The sequence below is a fragment of the Nanorana parkeri genome, unplaced genomic scaffold, assembly GCF_000935625.1.
Source record: "Nanorana parkeri isolate BGI_ZX_2015 unplaced genomic scaffold, ASM93562v1 scaffold113, whole genome shotgun sequence".
Classification (NCBI taxonomy): domain Eukaryota; kingdom Metazoa; phylum Chordata; class Amphibia; order Anura; family Dicroglossidae; genus Nanorana; species Nanorana parkeri.
The window spans coordinates 1,826,093-1,844,291 of record NW_017306381.1 but is presented as its reverse complement, the minus strand read 5'-3'; the positions used below and the strand labels follow the sequence as shown (position 1 = coordinate 1,844,291).

General features: G+C 43.6%; 1 protein-coding gene across 3 annotated transcripts in view; it reads right to left on the bottom strand.

Annotated features, from left to right (window-relative positions):
* The window catches only part of CHD4 (chromodomain helicase DNA binding protein 4), a 53,751-nt gene that overhangs the window by 3,879 nt on the left and 31,673 nt on the right, over nt 1-18,199 (bottom strand). The window contains exons 11-37 of one of the 3 annotated variants that reach the window (XM_018553206.1): nt 17,906-18,139; nt 17,612-17,815; nt 17,133-17,341; nt 16,841-16,972; nt 16,654-16,750; nt 16,382-16,573; nt 14,980-15,180; nt 14,750-14,887; nt 14,543-14,664; nt 13,502-13,675; nt 13,275-13,416; nt 13,042-13,173; nt 11,786-11,903; nt 11,502-11,626; nt 10,086-10,329; nt 9,825-10,000; nt 8,257-8,437; nt 8,050-8,136; nt 6,994-7,082; nt 6,757-6,890; nt 5,136-5,280; nt 4,811-4,973; nt 3,235-3,320; nt 2,691-2,844; nt 1,726-1,773; nt 1,518-1,640; nt 50-158 (exon numbers count right to left, since the gene is read on the bottom strand). In XM_018553206.1, coding sequence (XP_018408708.1) covers nt 50-158; nt 1,518-1,640; nt 1,726-1,773; nt 2,691-2,844; nt 3,235-3,320; nt 4,811-4,973; nt 5,136-5,280; nt 6,757-6,890; nt 6,994-7,082; nt 8,050-8,136; nt 8,257-8,437; nt 9,825-10,000; nt 10,086-10,329; nt 11,502-11,626; nt 11,786-11,903; nt 13,042-13,173; nt 13,275-13,416; nt 13,502-13,675; nt 14,543-14,664; nt 14,750-14,887; nt 14,980-15,180; nt 16,382-16,573; nt 16,654-16,750; nt 16,841-16,972; nt 17,133-17,341; nt 17,612-17,815; nt 17,906-18,139 — 3,959 coding nt within the window. Of the gene's footprint in view, nt 1-49; nt 159-1,517; nt 1,641-1,725; nt 1,774-2,690; nt 2,845-3,234; nt 3,321-4,810; nt 4,974-5,135; nt 5,281-6,756; nt 6,891-6,993; nt 7,083-8,049; nt 8,137-8,256; nt 8,438-9,824; nt 10,002-10,083; nt 10,330-11,501; nt 11,627-11,785; nt 11,904-13,041; nt 13,174-13,274; nt 13,417-13,501; nt 13,676-14,542; nt 14,665-14,749; nt 14,888-14,979; nt 15,181-16,381; nt 16,574-16,653; nt 16,751-16,840; nt 16,973-17,132; nt 17,342-17,611; nt 17,816-17,905; nt 18,140-18,199 lie in introns of all 3 variants that reach the window. The other 2 variants (XM_018553205.1, XM_018553204.1) reach the window with 2 other exon arrangements.

Sequence of the window (18,199 nt, the reverse complement as noted above, 5' to 3'; positions counted from 1 at the left end):
ACAGAAGAGACTTCACAAAGGGATATTCTCCCGTTTAGTAAAAGGATACGTTATAATGCCAGAAAGCAGCCAGTAATCGTGTCGTCTGTGCCAGATCTCATACGTCTTCTTGGTTACAGTTGCTGCTCTTTCTTCATTCTGCCATAATGAGTGCAGCTCTGCAGGAAGGAGAGGAGAGTGAGTATTGCAGGCTTCAGGTCAAGTCCACTGGTTGGAAGGTTCTCCAACCATGGCCATGTTAAACAGAAAAAGGGCCACTGTGACCATAGTGAGACTTTATTACCAGCAAACCCGTGAAATTCCCAGGAATTCACACATTGCAGAAGCAGGTTTTTAAAGAAGAACTTAAGTCAGCAAGATCTGCCTTTCCTCCAGCGATGTGGAGTCTGAGCTCCCTCATCAACAGACAGCAAAACTCTCTCCTGAGCATGGAAGTCAATTCATTTCAGCACCAAATCATGCTGAGAATGTACACCAAGCTGTGCATGAGTACTAGACAAGGAGTAGCTGGCAGGCAGAATTTTTTTTTAATGAAGAAACACTTTTTTGCAATAAAGTTCTTCCTGCCAGCAAATCATTACATTTGCACTTAGTTCTACTGTAAATATTTACTCGCATTATAATGACAAGTCATCAACATAACAGAATTCAGCTGTTCGGGCTTCAAACAGAAACGCTGCTTAAAGTGGCCCTATCAGTAAAACTTAAACATCTATTCATTAGCCGCCCCTCCTCTCACCCATGTAAATGTATTAGTTTAAAGCTTAAGAAAAAGCAAACCCTTATCAGGGCCTGTTCACATGAATTTCAGTTTCTGATCAGGTCCGGATCTGCAGACGTGGTGCTGTGTTTTTGCCGCGTTCCAGTTAAAAAAAAAAAAAAAAATTTTTTTTATTTTTTTGCTAGAGTGGGGCTGTCAGAATGTTAGCTGCAGTGCGTTTGACGCGTTTTCGGACCGTACAAAATGTGACATGCAGTATTTTTCTGTCGTAACCTGAACGGACTGCGCACGTGAGAACTGTAGCCCATAAAACACATAGGGATACATTTTTAGTGCAGGAGCGTACGGATCAGGTCAACACAGAAAACGGACGTCGTGTGAACAGGCCCTAAATGTACCTTACCATAGTTTCTGGCTGCCAGCACTTTTGCCTAGGCATCAGTAACCCCACACAACTTCCTGGCAAACTTGGGGGGATGCCAATCTTGCAAAAATGTACTCCTGCACTGTGCATTCCCACACTGCTGCAAGATTTGGGATCCTCAGGTATCCCAAGAGGTTAGGGAAAGGCTGTGGAATGCTGCTGGTGCCTAAGTGAACAAGCTGAGGCTAGCAAACTGAGATTAGGCAAGTTTTAAAGATCCACTTTATTAGTAAAGACAACTAGTGACCCTTACAGGTACAATATTCTGCAGCATCTTCTATAAAGCCACATTCATTCAGGTTGTGTGTCATAAGTGCATGTCGTCACAAGAATATGATCCTTGCAAACTCTTACACGTTGCAGAATTCTTACCTGTGAAACCACCATCCGCAATGTTGAACATGAATCTTTGTTTGGTGGCAACAACCTTCTTCTTCTCCTCCACAGCATCTTTAGGCGTCTCTCCGTTTTGTAATGGGACTGGTGGGACCTCTTCTGGTGGAGGAAGCAGAGATCAGAGTTTGAGTCGTGTCATGTGTCGTCACAGGGCAGAACAGCAACAAGTGTAGAAGACACTCACCTTTCTTATCATCCACCGCGATCACGTCATCTGATTTATCTGCCTCTGCTGGAAGAAAAGGAAAGGCTTAGAGATCAGACAGTAGAAAGACTAGAAAGACATTCCCCGTCTAAAGCGGGGATGAGAAACTGAACGGCAGTCAATTATACTTTTAAGCCTTTCAAACATAAGGACTACAAGGAATATTCCCCAACACACTGATCTAAAACAATTTAGAGGCAATAGGCTTGTATTTCAAGTAATCCGAGAGATAAAAACCAAGATGGTCTACCACCTAAGACACCAAGCTAAAATTGTGCTCATTCTTCCCATGCAGAGGGGAAGTTGACAAGTGGAGGAGTCATTCCTGTCTGCTTGCTGTGCCCACCTTCCCATGGACAGGGTTTATACCCCTAAAGACTGCTGTGTCCTCTGATGAATTTATGTTACCGCAATGAAACATTTACTACTGAACATAATACATAGATTTACACTTCTCAAATGAGACCATCACTGGCAGCTGACAGGAGAGAAACCCAGTGCAGTACACACCGACAGGCTACCTAACCCTTTGGGCATTAAAATAGCAAGCCTGTGGGAACAGGCCGGTCAGTCTAACATCGGTAGTTTGTAAAATGCTAGAGGGCATAATAAAGGATTATCTGGTAGAATTTGTTCAGGAAAACGGGATAGTTAATGACAATCAGCACGGGTTCAGGAAAGACCGTTCCTGCCTAACTAACCTGCTAACTTTTTATGAGGGGGTGAGTAGAGATATGGACGGAGGTAAGCCGGTGGATGTGGTATATCTGGATTTCTCAAAGGCTTTTGATACGGTACCACACAAACGCTTGCTACACAAGCTGAGGGCTATTCAAGCTGCAGGTTTATTCGATTGGGACCATGCAGGAACCCAATAGACAGCTAAGGCAGCTGCAAGTTCAAGATCCTAAAAGTGTAATATTTAAAGGTAAGATTCATCCCACCTTTCAGGTCTGTCTCCATGGGCTCTGCTGCTGGAGGCTTCTCTTCCTTCTCTGCCTCCTCTGGTTTTACCTCTGCCGGGGCAGCAGGAGATTTGCTCTCTGTTGTGGGTGTTGGTGCAGCTGCCACTGCCGCTGCCACTGCAGGTTGTGTGCTCTGCTAAAACAAGAGAAGACATCAGAGGTGTTAATGTAAGCCTGTGAAGGAGAGTCAGACTCCAGAGTACCAACAGAAAAGGTATTAAAAACAAAGTGCTGCTAAAGTCACTTAAAGGATACTTTTCCCGAGAGAAGCATGGAGGCCGTCATGGCTGACATGCTAGGTGCCTGGCTGTGCTGGCCAGGTGCTCATGACCCAACATGCCAGGAAGTGCCATTTTGTAGCTGAATTATGCAAATATCTTTGCTTAGTAATATTAAATTGCAGCAGGCAATGCTTCTGAGCGTGCATCCAATACAGATTGCATGACTGTCTTGGCAGTGAGGGCAGGATGCAGTGGAATGTGACAGGGTCTCTAAAGAGACAACGCTGCTTATAGCAACTCACCTCTGTATTTTCCTCTGGGGGTTTGGTTTCCGCTTCTGGGGCCTCCTCCTTTGGAGCACTCTCTTCAGTTTTTGGAGGCTCAGCAACAAAAAAAAAAAAAAAAAGGACAGGATATATCAGCTAAAATGCCATCAACAATTGGACACCTCTGCTTTCACCCTAACAAGGCAATGTCAGTTGAATTGTAAGTGGTTGCTATGGGTTACAGCACTTCGCCTAACTAAATAAGGTAGCCATGTCCTGTCGAGCCTTTAAGGGAGAGCACTTTCCTGTGTGCGGCCCTCCTAAACAGACAGGTTTACTGTACGTCCAGCCAATATCTCCCACAAATCATGGAAGTAAAAAGGGGAGTCTATAACCAAGACTGGACACAAGTCACATGGCTCAACACCATCATCATTAACTTTCTATTTAAAACCTAGAATATAGAGAGGAACCCACTGCAAGCAGATTCATATTTTATTCTGCCTGTTAGATGGAATTATCAGGCAAAGTAACCGGTTCACTTTACACTAGGAACCAAATGGAGGAGCAGCAGCATCATCACACAGAGGTGTGTAAAGGCCCCCAATAGAGAGCTTGAATTACGAGTTGTGTCTCTCTTAAGTTTTTGGGGGCTAATCTAAAAAAAAAAAAAAAAAAAGGACAGGATATATCAGCTAAAATGCCATCAACAATTGGACACCTCTGCTTTCACCCTAACAAGGCAATGTCAGTTGAATTGTAAGTGGTTGCTATGGGTTACAGCACTTCGCCTAACTAAATAAGGTAGCCATGTCCTGTCGAGCCTTTAAGGGAGAGCACTTTCCTGTGTGCGGCCCTCCTAAACAGACAGGTTTACTGTACGTCCAGCCAATATCTCCCACAAATCATGGAAGTAAAAAGGGGAGTCTATAACCAAGACTGGACACAAGTCACATGGCTCAACACCATCATCATTAACTTTCTATTTAAAACCTAGAATATAGAGAGGAACCCACTGCAAGCAGATTCATATTTTATTCTGCCTGTTAGATGGAATTATCAGGCAAAGTAACCGGTTCACTTTACACTAGGAACCAAATGGAGGAGCAGCAGCATCATCACACAGAGGTGTGTAAAGGCCCCCAATAGAGAGCTTGAATTACGAGTTGTGGGTGGCCATGCAAGCACCCCTGGCTTGACAAAAGTGGATTCAGTCACTATTTAGCAGTGCCCTAGTCAGACATGCGTGCCGCAGCTGACTGAATACAATAGACAACATTGGAGACTTCTCCATCTGTGCCGTTAGCTTGGATGGGGGGGAATTGACTGACTTCCAGGCCCTGTATGACCGTCTTTACTAAAACAGAACACCTTCCTCTCTCCATCACCTACAGAGAATGTGCTCTTTAGTCTAGCAGCATAAAACTCAGAGGGGGCAGAGGATTCTATATACGCAATTGATTTCAGCAGGATCGACAGGTTTCTGAGTGAAAAGATAAAAGACTAATTTGATATCTGAACAAACCAAAAGGAAGCAAAATTAGAGACGATCATCATTCCGGTTGATATACACACACACACACTTTAAACTTTAACAAATCCAGCTCACCAGTTGCAGGGGTTGGAGCTGGTGTATTGGGCTGTGTATCCCCTGGTGTAGACGGGGTTGGAGTTTTGGGTGATGGAGAGTCAGCAGGAGAATTCTTCTTGTTCTCCTCTGCTTCTGCCAGTTCCGGCATACTCCAGCGCCCATTCACATGCTCAAACTCTTGAACCTGTAAGAGAAAAATGGCAAGAACTTTAAGAACAAGCCACATTTTCAGACTGAATCAATATATTTTAAAGCATATCTGTCTGATGCGAGAATCAATTCGAGAACCCAGACAGTGTTGTACAAGTCTTTTCCATTTACAAAAAGGCACACAGAAGAAACTGACCTTTTTACGGATGAGGGACATAACGCCAATCCTGGTTAACACATGTTGGCGGGATAGACCTTCTCTTGGGACTCCATCTGCAAATGTCTCCGCCCCATCTGCCCCGGGTTCACAGAGATGACGCATGAACAATGACACATATGCCCTGGGAAATAAGATGGGAGAAAGTTTTACAGTATTCTCTATAATGAAGGCAGATTTAGGAAAAAAAACCAAGATCAATCATTATGGATGACATTACTATGCGCATGTTACATAAGGGGTATAGGGGATTAAAAGAACTTAAAGGTTTCTAAACTGGGGAACAAAAAATGTAATATATTGCACCTCACCAGTCCTTAAAATGTGGTGGTTGAATTAGTTACTCCAGTAATACGATTCCTATTCTAGGGATGACATCGCTTACCCACTGTAGTGTGTGTGTGTGTGTGTGTGTGTGTGTGCGCATATACACACACAGGGCTTGAAAAATTTTTTTTTTTAGAAAACATATATTCTTACCCATATTTTTGGTAAAATATAAAATTAAATACGGGGGTCACGTCGGGTAAATAGACAAACATGTAAAGCCTTAAAATTGTGCACGCCCGAAAAAAAAAAATCACAAAAAAACGACCACACTGAAAATTGCCCATAGGCAACGCTGTTATTGCTTATCAGTTTAGCGTTATCGGTAATGAACGGCCCTAAAACGATTGCTCTCACTCAGACGTTCGCGGCGATATGCAACATGTGCGGCACAATAGGAGCAATTGTCCTTTTCGCACCCAACGCATATCTGTGTTTGTATGTGGGGGGCAGGGGAATTAAAAAAAAAATGTGGGGTTTTTAAGCTTTAATTTTTGTATTTTTTTTCACACAACTTTATTGCTATTACATAGTGGGTAAGAAACCCCCTATGTGATAGCCAATTTACATGACAGGTCCTCTTTATGGAGACATCAGGGGTCTCCAAGACCCCTAACGTAACCTAGGGACCCCCAGAGAAGCTGATGAAGCACAGATCTGCTTCATCAGCTTCTGTAGCTGGAGTGTGACACTGAATGCAGGAAGTGATGCAATATACATCACTTCCTGCATTCCGGGACTGAGAGGAGATCAAAAGGGAGATTGTGTACCGAACTCACTTTGTTCTCCTGTCACAGAGCAGCCGTGCCGGTCGCGGCCGCATTGAGCACAGCGGATCTCGGGACCGGCAACGGCAGTGACAGCTGCTCCTATACAAGCAATCGGGCGTCCCTAGGGACGCTCGATCGCTTGAATGTAAAGCTCCCAGCCGGCCGTGTAATTACAACGGCCGGCCGGGAAGCTACTCGTCGAGCAGATTTTTCAAGACCTGTATATATATCAGCAGTGTTGTCACCGTAGGATAAGTCTGTTAGGATTACAGAACACCTCTTCATAAAACTGGAGAGCCGTTCTGTAGCTCAGAGGCAACATGAACAGGACTGACAATATTTGAGAACACTACAGAGTGCACAGGGCAGGACTAGTTTTCTGGCAGAATTGACAGGCTGTTTGCCCTTCCCGATCAGACAACAACATGCTAACAAATGGTATATTTTTAACAGACCAAAAAGACGCAAATAAGTTTTTGTTTTTCCACAAAAGGGTTCCTTACTTAAACTCCTTCTCTGATTTTCCACGCAGATCTCTCACAAGCCACTGAGTGGTAAAGGCATCCTGAGGCGGCATTCCATAGCGCATAATGGCATTCAAGAAGGCCTTTCTCTGTCTGGCATTGAATCCTAATACCTGGGAAGAACAAAGCACATGGCAGGTTACCTCATAGCTCTTATAGAGCACAGGTCCAATCTAACAGACCTGGAAAACTGAAGTCCCAGATATATGCACATACCTCGATATTGCCTCCCACACGAGCCAGTAGTGGAGGGAGAGGTTTGTCCTTGTCATTTCTCAGGCCTTTCCTGTTGGGTCGACGAGCTGCTGTGGATGGAAGATGTGTCAGAGCACAGGGGAATGACAGCATAGGTACAAGGCAGAAGGTCCACCCAATTAAAATTGTAATTGGGTAGTTAACTCTCTAAGCTAATCCTGTAGACCTGTCGGAATTAGGGGTGTTTTGCCTCACTGGAGTGACACATCTTTCTTCATAGAAACATAAAAGCTGTCCGCACACCAGATTCCACTGGAATAGTTTATTGAAACTTGTGGCACATCATTGGTGTCCCGCTAAGGTCCGCCCCTCTAAAGAGTTTCACCCTATCAGGGGCTTTATCGTAGAGATCTATGACTAAGCCTGTGGACTGGGACCCCAGTGATGTGGTACAAGCTTCAATAAACTATTCCAGCAGAATCTGTTATGTGGCCAGATTTTCTTCTGTATCTATGGGCTCATATTGGAGTGAGGACGTGCTCCCAGCGGCAATTACCTGGCTCATTCCTTTCCCTGACCCCGTGCTTCTTTTGTGTGTTTGACACATCTGCTATTTATCCTGTTGGCCTTGTCTGATGGATGTGTGCGGACTAAAAGATTGCTATTTAAAAAGCAATGTGCAAGTCACATGGTTCCAAGGGGGGGGGTTTCCCGAACCTTATGCAAAACTTTTATTAACACTGGTAGTGGGCTTACCTCTGCACTGTAAGGGTTAACTGCTCAATGGATCAAGCGGCTTTCCCTTATGGATTTTATGTCACATGCATTTTGCAAAGCACTTTTGTGAGCACAAGTCAAATTTTCCAATAAAGTTTTTTTTTGGGAAGATAAATCACATAAAAGCTGTGCTATCTGTTCTATAGGGTCATGCCAAGATTTCCCAGTCTGGAGACCACTGCAAGGCCCTGGATATTACAGGCTATGGTTTTAACACTCAAATGAACACTGGATGGAAGTACTTTAATAGCAGCATGTTATTCTTTATTTGCTCGACCGCTGACATCGACTCGTGCTTACCTTCTGATCGCTCATCAAAGTCTTCATCGCCTTCTTCTGATGCCGCAGAATAATCAGACTGGTTATCGGACTGATCATCCTGCCAATCTAAAAAAATTAAATAAATATGGATCATTAAAAAAGGCAATTAACACACGAGACCAGAGACTACAGAAGAGTTTTCAGCATTAACATAGCACAACAGTGGCATGTGGGCCTGTTCCTCACCTCTGTCCTCTTGGCTGCCGTCATTATAATTGACTTGCTTGCGTATTCTCTTTCCTTTGCCCAGATTTCGCGCCAGGTCCTCCTGCTGCTGCTCATAATGATGGCGGAGAAGCTTCTCCCAGTAGTCTGGATCCACGCTCTCCTCCTGCTTGATGATCTCACGGACAACCTCCTCTTCCTCCTGAGCAGGGACCAGAAAGATGTAATAGCTGTCCGAGACTTGGCCCTCACATGGCCCCAACATGATTGTGCGTGCATGCATACTGTACAAATATACATAAGGAATCCCCCTCCAAATGTACATGTCCTGTCGAGCCTTTAAGGGAAATGCACCTTTCTGTGTGCAGCCCTCCTAAACAGACAGTTATACTATATGTCCGGCACTGGACGCCCCAACATTAAGATGTATAGGGCTGTTTGAGCAGGACAACAAAGCCTGAAATCAAGCAATCCAGCATGATCAGAACTTCAATACAGTATTCTATAAGTCTTAAAGGTCCGTAATTTACAATCCAATGATTTTAAGCTGAGACAATGGGTGTGCTAATCTTCAAAATGGACATTCTGATCTTGTGGAAGCCTGTCTCTCTAGGGGCTTGGAGACTTAGCATTCCCATTGGATGCCATCTCTTGGCAGACAGGAGCTGGACATTCTGAGACTGTAAAGGTGGTTAAGCCAGCTTACCCAATAGCACTGTACCAGTATGGGAGGGTACTAATACTGCAAAAGCTATGATTGCGATACGTGTGCCATGTTTTGGTAAACAGATCATTTTATTATGTAGGGATTAATGTCAAAACAGGACTAAAGCATATTATTGCTTAAAAAACTCTGCCTTGTAATCACGGGTGAAAACTGATGCAGAGATATCATATTTGTATTGATTTCTGTCAAAAAAGCTGAACATTTGATGGCAGTATTGTTTTTGACCAACGTCTAACCTGCATTGTGTGAACAGTTTTTATCCATTTCAGTGGATCGGAACACTTTAAAGAAACTTTCCACTTTTGCAAGCAAATTTGGGAAATTCACTCTGTGTGCCATGTGTTCCAATTCACACAGTACACCTAAAATAGGTTTTTTGAAAATCATTTTTTAGCCTTTAGACGTGTGTGTAGCTGAAGTGTTTTTCAAACTTCTTTCTCAATTTCCTCTGGCTGTCCCCATGGAAAGACTGAGGACAGATTGAGCTTCTCCTCATCGACACACAATGTTCCTAGATCATTCGTTAGGACAAACTTATTGCAAATAGTTTACAATGGACAATGATATATATGCCAGCACTATACAGTGTTAATTCTGTTAACATTAACCTGTTCAGTCTCTATCTCTTCCCCCCCCCCCCCGCATTCCAGAGCTAAACTCCATACAGAGAACAATTTCTCTTTCAACAGAGCATGAATTGTACAAGCAGCAATTAAACAAAAAAAGTTTTAAGATGGTAAGGGAATGAGAAACATGTGACAAATATAAAATAGGAGTCTCAATATGGCTGCAAAAGTGGAAATACACTTTAATATGAACCATGAAATGATCAGCCCCCAATAAAACCGCATAAGTTACTCACTGCCATCTCCTCTTCTCGGACGACGTACTGAGCCACCTTAAAGGAGCTCAGATATTCGTTCATTCCTTGAATCTCAGTGTCTTCTATTTGATGATCTTGGTTCCTGTCCAGTAGCTTATCGATTGCTCTGTCATCGTAGTGAATAACACTGATGTCTTCACCCTCTTTATTTTCACCTAAGATTACACAAAAGGTGTAAACAGCTTGCATGGTATAGCAGTCATTATAGTTTGAAAAAGCTTCTTTTATGGAACTACTTACATGACTTTCCTTCTGTCGCTTCATCTTTAAAGAGCTCCTCAGTACCAAACTTCAAGATATCGTCCAGTTCCTGCTTGGACATTGACCCAGTTTTGGAACCGAGACCCGGCCTTACCACCAAGTGGGTCAGCATCATCTTTTTCTTTGCTACCTGAGTAATCCTCTCTTCTACAGAGGCACGAGTAACGAATCGATAGATCATGACCTTTTTGTTTTGTCCTATACGGTGAGCTCTGCTGAACGCCTGTTGAAAAAGAGCATATAGTGAGCCACAAGAACATCTTGCAGCACAACAATGCCATGTGTTCCTTCAAATAACCTGCTAATTTGTGTAGCATTCTGCTCTATAATGCATGGACATAAAGCTTCCAGGCACCTTCCTCCTTTCTTCACAGCTGCTTCAAAATACTCAATGCTTCTCCATCCCCATGATGCAATAATTGGGCCTTGTCTACAATCACTAGGCCTGTAAACTGTCACATGACAGAATTGGGCAACATCACCCCTGGTATTTTATTGCAGCTGCAGCAAAGGAAGAAGTGGTGAGTGTAGCGCTCTCAAAATGAATATAACTGGGTCAGGTGATGATCCGGTCACTTTCAATATATGTAAAGCCGTACTCAGCCAGAACCTCGATGGAATATTGTCAGGAATCTACAATGTTACAAGCATGACAAGCAGAATAAACGTTTTCACATCACGGTCCTGGCTGCCGAGTGCAGCTCTACATACATTGTACCATTACTGGTGATGCCTGTGGCATGCCTCTTATGGCCGGCACCTGGCCTTTTGGATGGGACTGATGAGTTTGGGCATATGAATGCAAGTGGTGTCCATTGCTAAACCCTCCAAAATCAACGATGTCCCCTGAACACCATACAGCAATAAAGACCAGTGTTTGAAATAATGGTGGCGAGTGTAGTGATGTCCACGGATGGCGCTATGCATATACAAGGTTAACAGCAATGAGATCACCAGCACTCATAGGATGCTGGTGATCCTCATTGCTGTTAACTTTGCCATGAATGTGCAAGGTGCTCTTTAAAACACAAAACCATAAAACAAAGCACAAGTTTTTAAATGCTTGTGTTTCCATTTCACCGGAATGGCAGATGAACTAGGACTAATCATACATTTCTAAATACCAGACATAAATCACTGTAAGATGCTCAAGAAAAAAAAAAAAAGAAAAAAACAATTGATCTAACAAGGTAAGTAAGGTAGACACAGAATAAAGACAGGTTATCATACAGGAGTGGAGGAATAGTAGATAAGATCAATGGAGGAGTATGTAAAAAGTGTAGTAAGATGATTTGGAAATATGATGAGGCTTGTGAGGGGGAAGTGCTAAAGGCCAGTTTTATCCAATCACAATTGGTGTAGAGTTCAGTAAACCGAGGTAGAGCATTTCCTTACCTGAATATCATTGTGAGGGTTCCAATCCGAGTCATAAATTACTACAGTATCAGCTGTGGCGAGATTGATTCCCAAACCTCCAGCACGAGTGGACAGTAGGAAACAAAACTGCTGAGCGCCAGGAGCTACAAGACAGAGGAATGCATGATTACATCAAGTACAACGCTAACCAATTAGCGGCAACAGTTTGCAGCATCAGATGTTACTAAATGCAGGCCGCACTGCAGTCTTCTGATCATGGCAAGATGAAGTGATCATTGAGGCAAGGCTTGTTAGACACTAACCGTTAAAGCGATCAATGGCCTCCTGACGCATGTTTCCGGTAATTCCACCGTCTATCCTCTCGTATTTATATCCCTCGTGCTCCATGAAGTCTTCCAGCAGGTCTAACATCTTGGTCATCTGAACACAGACATGGAAGGTCAGGCACACTGAATTTTAAAGAATGGCCATTGCTTTAACACTAGAACATTTTACAGGCTCAGCAGCTGTAGCCAAATGGGGTAATTCATGTTTGGCAATTCACCATCATTGTTCTTCTAGGTCACATTAAACTGGTGTTTTACCAATTACAGAAATCCTTTAATGATGTCACATTGTTTATTCACCGCTTACAGAACTAATTTCATAGTAATCCTTTCCTCCCTGTTAAAGTGCATTTACAGCCAATATTTTTCTTATTGCTTTGGATTGAGTAGGGAAAGGATTAAAGCAGTTGGGTCTCGGAGGAAAAAATCCCCCTGTATTTGTCCTGACTATTGTCACTGGCCCAAAAGAAGATGGGTAAGTAACTTTTTACAACTGTTCCTGAAACAGGAGATTAATCTACACTTCATTTAGACCAGTGGTTCTCAACCTGTGCAACCACCGGACCCACATTTGTCCATGATCATTAAGTTGTGACCCAAGTCGCACTGCAATGGAACACACGGAATTGCGGCACTGAGTAGTCTGGTGCAGGAGATGCATTTGGGGTGCCATTCAAATAAATGGCAACGCACCTCCCACACCAGAATGCGTAGTAGATGCAATTGCATGGTACAGTGAGATAACGGCATGGGACTGTTTGATTAACGCACTGTACTAGTGTGTACAGGCCCTCAACAACACACACACACACACACACACACACACACACACACACACACAGTCTCCTTGCCTTACGAGAACAGGAGTAGATCCTCAGCCTGGGGTCCAGTGTGGGCTGCTGTGCTGGAGCTCCATCTGGACACGCGAGGAAACTGTAACCAATGTACATATAGATGGAGCTCCCTCACAGCCATACCCCCAGCCCATCCCACCTCAAGCTGACACTCCTCACCGAGCAGTGTATTTTAAATGGCTGCTTGGCGCAAGAACTGATAGTGCTGCACTAGGGGGAGGCTGAGGAGCCTCTCAACTAGAAAAGTGGAAGGCACGCGGCGACCCACCAGTTGAGAACTAAGGGTTTAGACTACAAAACTTCTTATTTATAAAAGGCATCTTAAAAAATCAGTCAATCATTGTCCTTCTATTACAGGCACATGTGAACAGCTCTAACCTGGGAAAAGATGAGCACTCTGTGTCCATTATCCTTCAGGTTCCGCAACATCTTTTGCAGCAGCAGCAGCTTCCCAGCTCCTTTGATGAGGGCGCTGCCATCATACATCCCATTGGGCATCTTGGGTGCTTCCTGTGAAATAATGCATTCAATCAGTAACAGTCAAATCATTCATGCCTTTCTGAGGCCAAGACAACTGTATATTCATGCATAGAGGACATCTTTGCTCTTACCATAGCAGCCACAGGGAAGAGGTATGGATGGTTGCAGCACTTCTTCAGATCCATCACCACATTGAGCAGAGATACTTGGTTACCACCTCCCCGAGTATTCAGAGCCTCAAAGTTTCTAGTAAGGATGAACTTGTAGTATTTCCTGCAATTGTGGAAGCATTAGTGGCTGCACAGGAGTCTTATGGCTCCAAGACCATTGACTACTAAGTCATTGTACGACTACTTACTTCTGCATGGGGCTAAGCTCCACACGCACAATGAGCTCAGTCTTAGAGGGCATATTCTTGAACACGTCAGCCTTCAATCTTCTCAACATGTGAGGACCCAGCATGTCGTGCAGCTTCTTAATCTGATCTTCTTTGGCAATATCTGCAAATTCCTCCAAAAAGCCCTCCAAGTTGCTACAGAAAGAAAACACTGTTACAGAAAGCCTAAGGAATACCTGCAGTTAAAGGGCAAGTCAAAAGGTCTAAATACTATGCGACCAGCAAAAAGGTTTGAAAAATATAAAAATGCAGTCTACCCACACATGCTCTGTGTGATCATATGTCTTCACAGACTAGGAAGGGCAACTATCATTAACAGAAGTACAAGAAATGATCAAAAGTTCTTGCCTCTGCACCCTGCAGCACTGTCTTGGTTAACATACCTAAGTGCTTGTTCACTAAACACCAGGGAACAAGGGCTACAAAAAAAACCTCACTCCATGGTAGGTGAAGCTACTGTCGGTGGTGTCACAAATTTTTACCAATCAATGATGCATAGCTTAAAGGTACGTGTCAAACTCAAGGCCCAGCGGCCGAATCCGGCCCACCAGGCCATTTCCTAGACTTCTACTTTCAGATCTAGGAATTAAGTGATTACTAAAACCAGTGATAAATCGAAGGCAGAGGCAATTATGGTAAAGATTAGATACATTTATATAGTCTTACAGGGCAACCATAATGTTGATGCGGCCCACGATAAATCGAGTTTGACACCCCTGGCTTAAGGGTTCCACAGACTTTCTTTACATGTTCCTCTACCTTTACCATCATAGGTAAGGGTGAAAGGAGCACCATGTGGGTGGGAATGCCAAGAGCTCAACTGCAGGGATGTTCAACCCCTGAACCTGAAGAGAAGCCTACCAAGCCTACCTATAAAAAGTAGGCAAGCTGCTGTGATCTGTTTGAAACTAGCAAAAAGAGAATGGCGCACATGGGCAAGACAATATACCAATACACCATGGGCAAATGTACCCATGACAACACTACTACTTGTACACATACTTGAAGCGCTCTGGCGTCAAGAAATTAAGCAGATGGAACAATTCCTCCAAATTGTTCTGCAGGGGGGTTCCTGTGAGAAGCAACTTGTGCTGAAGACTGTAGCCATTCAGAACTCTGAAAAACTGAAAACAGAGCCCATGTTAGCAGTGACAGAAAATGACACCAAACTCAGAATATTCCTCATTAGCCAAACTAAAGCTTGCTTACCTTGGACTGGTTGTTTTTCAGACGATGAGCTTCATCCACCACAAGACAGGCCCAATCAATGGAGCCCAGTACAGCCATGTCTATGGTAATCAGCTCATATGATGTCAACAGTACATGGAATTTTACTGAAGCCTCTTTCTGTAAAGCAGACAAAATACAGCAACATAAGGGCAGGCCATCCTTTCCAACATAACAAAGATACAATAGAAACAGATGCAGCTGTTACAAACCTTCATGCGTGAAGCTTTCTTGCCACCTCGGATCGCATTGTCTTCAAACGAAAACTCGTTCTCTCGAATGACGGCTCGGCTGTCCTTGTCTCCAACATAAGTGACAACGTACATGTCAGGAGCCCACATCTCAAATTCACGCTCCCAGTTGATGATGGTAGAAAGGGGTGCACTGACCAGGAAAGGACCTTTAGAGTGACCCTGAAATGAACAGAAAAGTTAGACTGCATTTGGGTGTGAAAAAAAAAGGGACAAGAATGGGAGTTAAAAACCTCACTTTAAAAAAACAAATAATTCAGTGATTTCTCAACCAAGATAAATCAACGCAAAATGCTTAAGAATGAAGGTTTAAATAGTCCTCTACCTCAGAAGTGCAAAAACCTTGAAAATGCCTGAGAGTTCTTGCGGTGTCCTCACATGGATCTTACAGAGGGTTTGACTCCCAACTCTGGAGTGATGGGAGTACACCTTTAAGAGACTGGTCACTTTGCCTGCACTTTCTTTAGGCAGCCTAGGACTGCACAAAATGATTACTGGGGTCTGTCCAAAATTTGCCACAGACAATGCTGGCACAAACCACAGCGAAGGACTGACTTGCTCTCAGGATTGTACGTGCTTCACCGCTTTCAGTAAATTAATAGTTTGAAAAGGAATTTTGCAAAAACCAAAATACATATGGAAGGAATGCACTGAAATTACATTTTTAGACTGAAACCGAAATGGACTTTCCAACCTTTTTTAAAATATTTTTGTTTTTACTTTACTGCTGGGGGCTATAGGGAAATATCAGGGGTCTAAACAGACCCCTGATATTTCCCCTTTTAAAATAGAAAGAGATAGAGGACACATTTCTAAAAAAGTTTCTGCAGCCCGTTATGAACAGGAAGCTTCTATACCGAGTGCTCCTGTCCATGCATAAACTGTGGAAATAGTACGAGTTACTATGTCTACAATGATGAATGAACTGATGTAGAGCACTTCCTGTTCATTCATAACTGGGGACATGGTAAGCTTACCATGTCCTCCTTTATTTACAAACACTTAAGAGACCAGTACGGTGTTTGTGCTCCGCTCTCCATCTGCTCCGCCTGTCAGAGTAGGCCAAGCTCTCCTCCCCTCCCCCTCCGCCCCGCTTGGCCTCCTGCCCAGAGCGCCGGCAGCTGGATTGGCGGTGTCCCCTCCAATTTTTTGCTGCCTCCAACACAGGCAGGGGAGAGCAGCAGGGATCAGAGGGGGACACAGACTGGCGCCTAGTGGGGAGGAGAGAAGCTAAGGAGATGCAACGCATTTTCGGCCGTTTTGGTACTATAGGCATTTTGCCCGTAGTGCCATTTTCGACCAACATCCACAACATTTAGTTTACTGACCAAACAAGTTATGGTTTAGAAAGACCCCAACTCACCTCTTTATAAAGAGAGTACAAGAATACTGCAGTCTGCACAGTCTTGCCCAAACCCATTTCATCTGCAAGAATAGTATCAGTGCCCTGTGCCCAGGAGAAGCGCAGCCAGTTTAATCCTTCTAGCTGGTAGGGGTGCAGGGTTCCTCCAGTACAATCCAAGAACTCTGGCTGGCGGTCATATTTCACTGTGGGCTGAGAGAAAACAGGCTTATGAGAACCAAAAGCACAGCATTACAGGTCTCCAGAGAAACCATACACACTAGGCAACTTACATCCACAATTGGGGTGTCTGGAGGTCGCTCCATCTTTCGGACTTTAACTTTCCTAATTTTTTTGCCAGGTCGTCCTTCCTCACCACACATTAGATCCCTGTAAAAATCAGGAAGGGTTTAGATTTAAAAAATGCAGCACACTATGGCGAATAGCAGCAGGTACCTGCCACAGGGGCTAAACACTCACCTGTGATTCCAGTAACCCTGCTTGTATATGTCATAGTCCTGAATATCTGCATCTTCTAACTCCCAAGATGCCTGATCATATGCAAGGTCTCTCCACTTAATCAGGTAATGTACATTGTTCTTCTTGTCCACACTGAGGAAACACAAAGTAGTTAAAGCAGCAGTAATTATTTTACAAGCTACACTTTAAACGCTGAACACTGGGACACAAGCTAAAACTGGACTATGTTCAAGGCTACCCAAGGGTCACATTATGTGTGCAATCTCCCTAAAGTTTTGTCACCCCATCTTACCTGTGGTTCAGTACTCTGTGAATCATTAGCCACTCAGGCTTGATACCATAGCGAAAGAATTTCTCTTCCAGTTCCAGATACTTTGGATCTTTGTTTTTCCTCTTGCGGCTCTTCTCTTCTTCATCTACTCCATAATCTCCAGCAGGAGGCTCATCCATGTCGTTCTTTCGTTGGTAGTTTCTGAACATAACCTGACAGTGCAGCTCCAGCTGTAAAGAGGGACAGTAATAAAGAAACATTTTTTTTTTTAAAGGTAGAAATATATATAAAAATTTTTTTTTTTAAATGTATAACCTGCAATCACAATTGAATAAAAGGTATACATTTCATCATAATCCACAATCAGCGACATGTCTAAAAACACATTGGCAACTAAAATTCACATTTCTGCAACCTTTTTTTCTGAATTTGTCAGAAAACCTAATCTACCCTAGCTCATTTGCAGACAGTACCCAAGATGTTTGGCTAATGACACATACCTGCAGTTCTGTCACCCAAGAGCAATGCAGATAGGACATGCCCTGCCACTTGACAAAGAACTCGCGCTCTGCTCTGCCCTCCAAAGGTTTCAGAGGGGGAGCATCAAGACCGGCACCTGCTGGTTTGGGCGCAGGAGTGGCAGAAGGTGGCTGCCCCCACTTCCATATCAGGATTTTCTGAATTTTTCCTTTCAATGATGGACACTAAGACGAAGCAAACAGCAAGATTTAGGACAAAAGCTCTGCATTTTGACATCAGGACTAAAGAGCACTTAAAAAAATAAAATGACATACTGTGCATCTTGGGCACAACCATTCTCCATTGGGTATCTCTGGCAGTGGTGGGTTCAGACAGTGAATGTGATAGGAGGAAGGACAGACGTCGCAGCACAGTAGTTCACCTCCATCCTTACACACTCGACAGAACTCCATGTGGTGATCCTCCTCCTCAGGGTCACCTACGGTCTCGTCCAAGTCATCTTCCTCAGAGTTATCTTCCTTCGCTTCCCATTGTACGCCCTCCTTTTCCTGTAAAACAAGAAATCAAAAAGTCTGTATATATATATATATATATATATATAGAAAGAG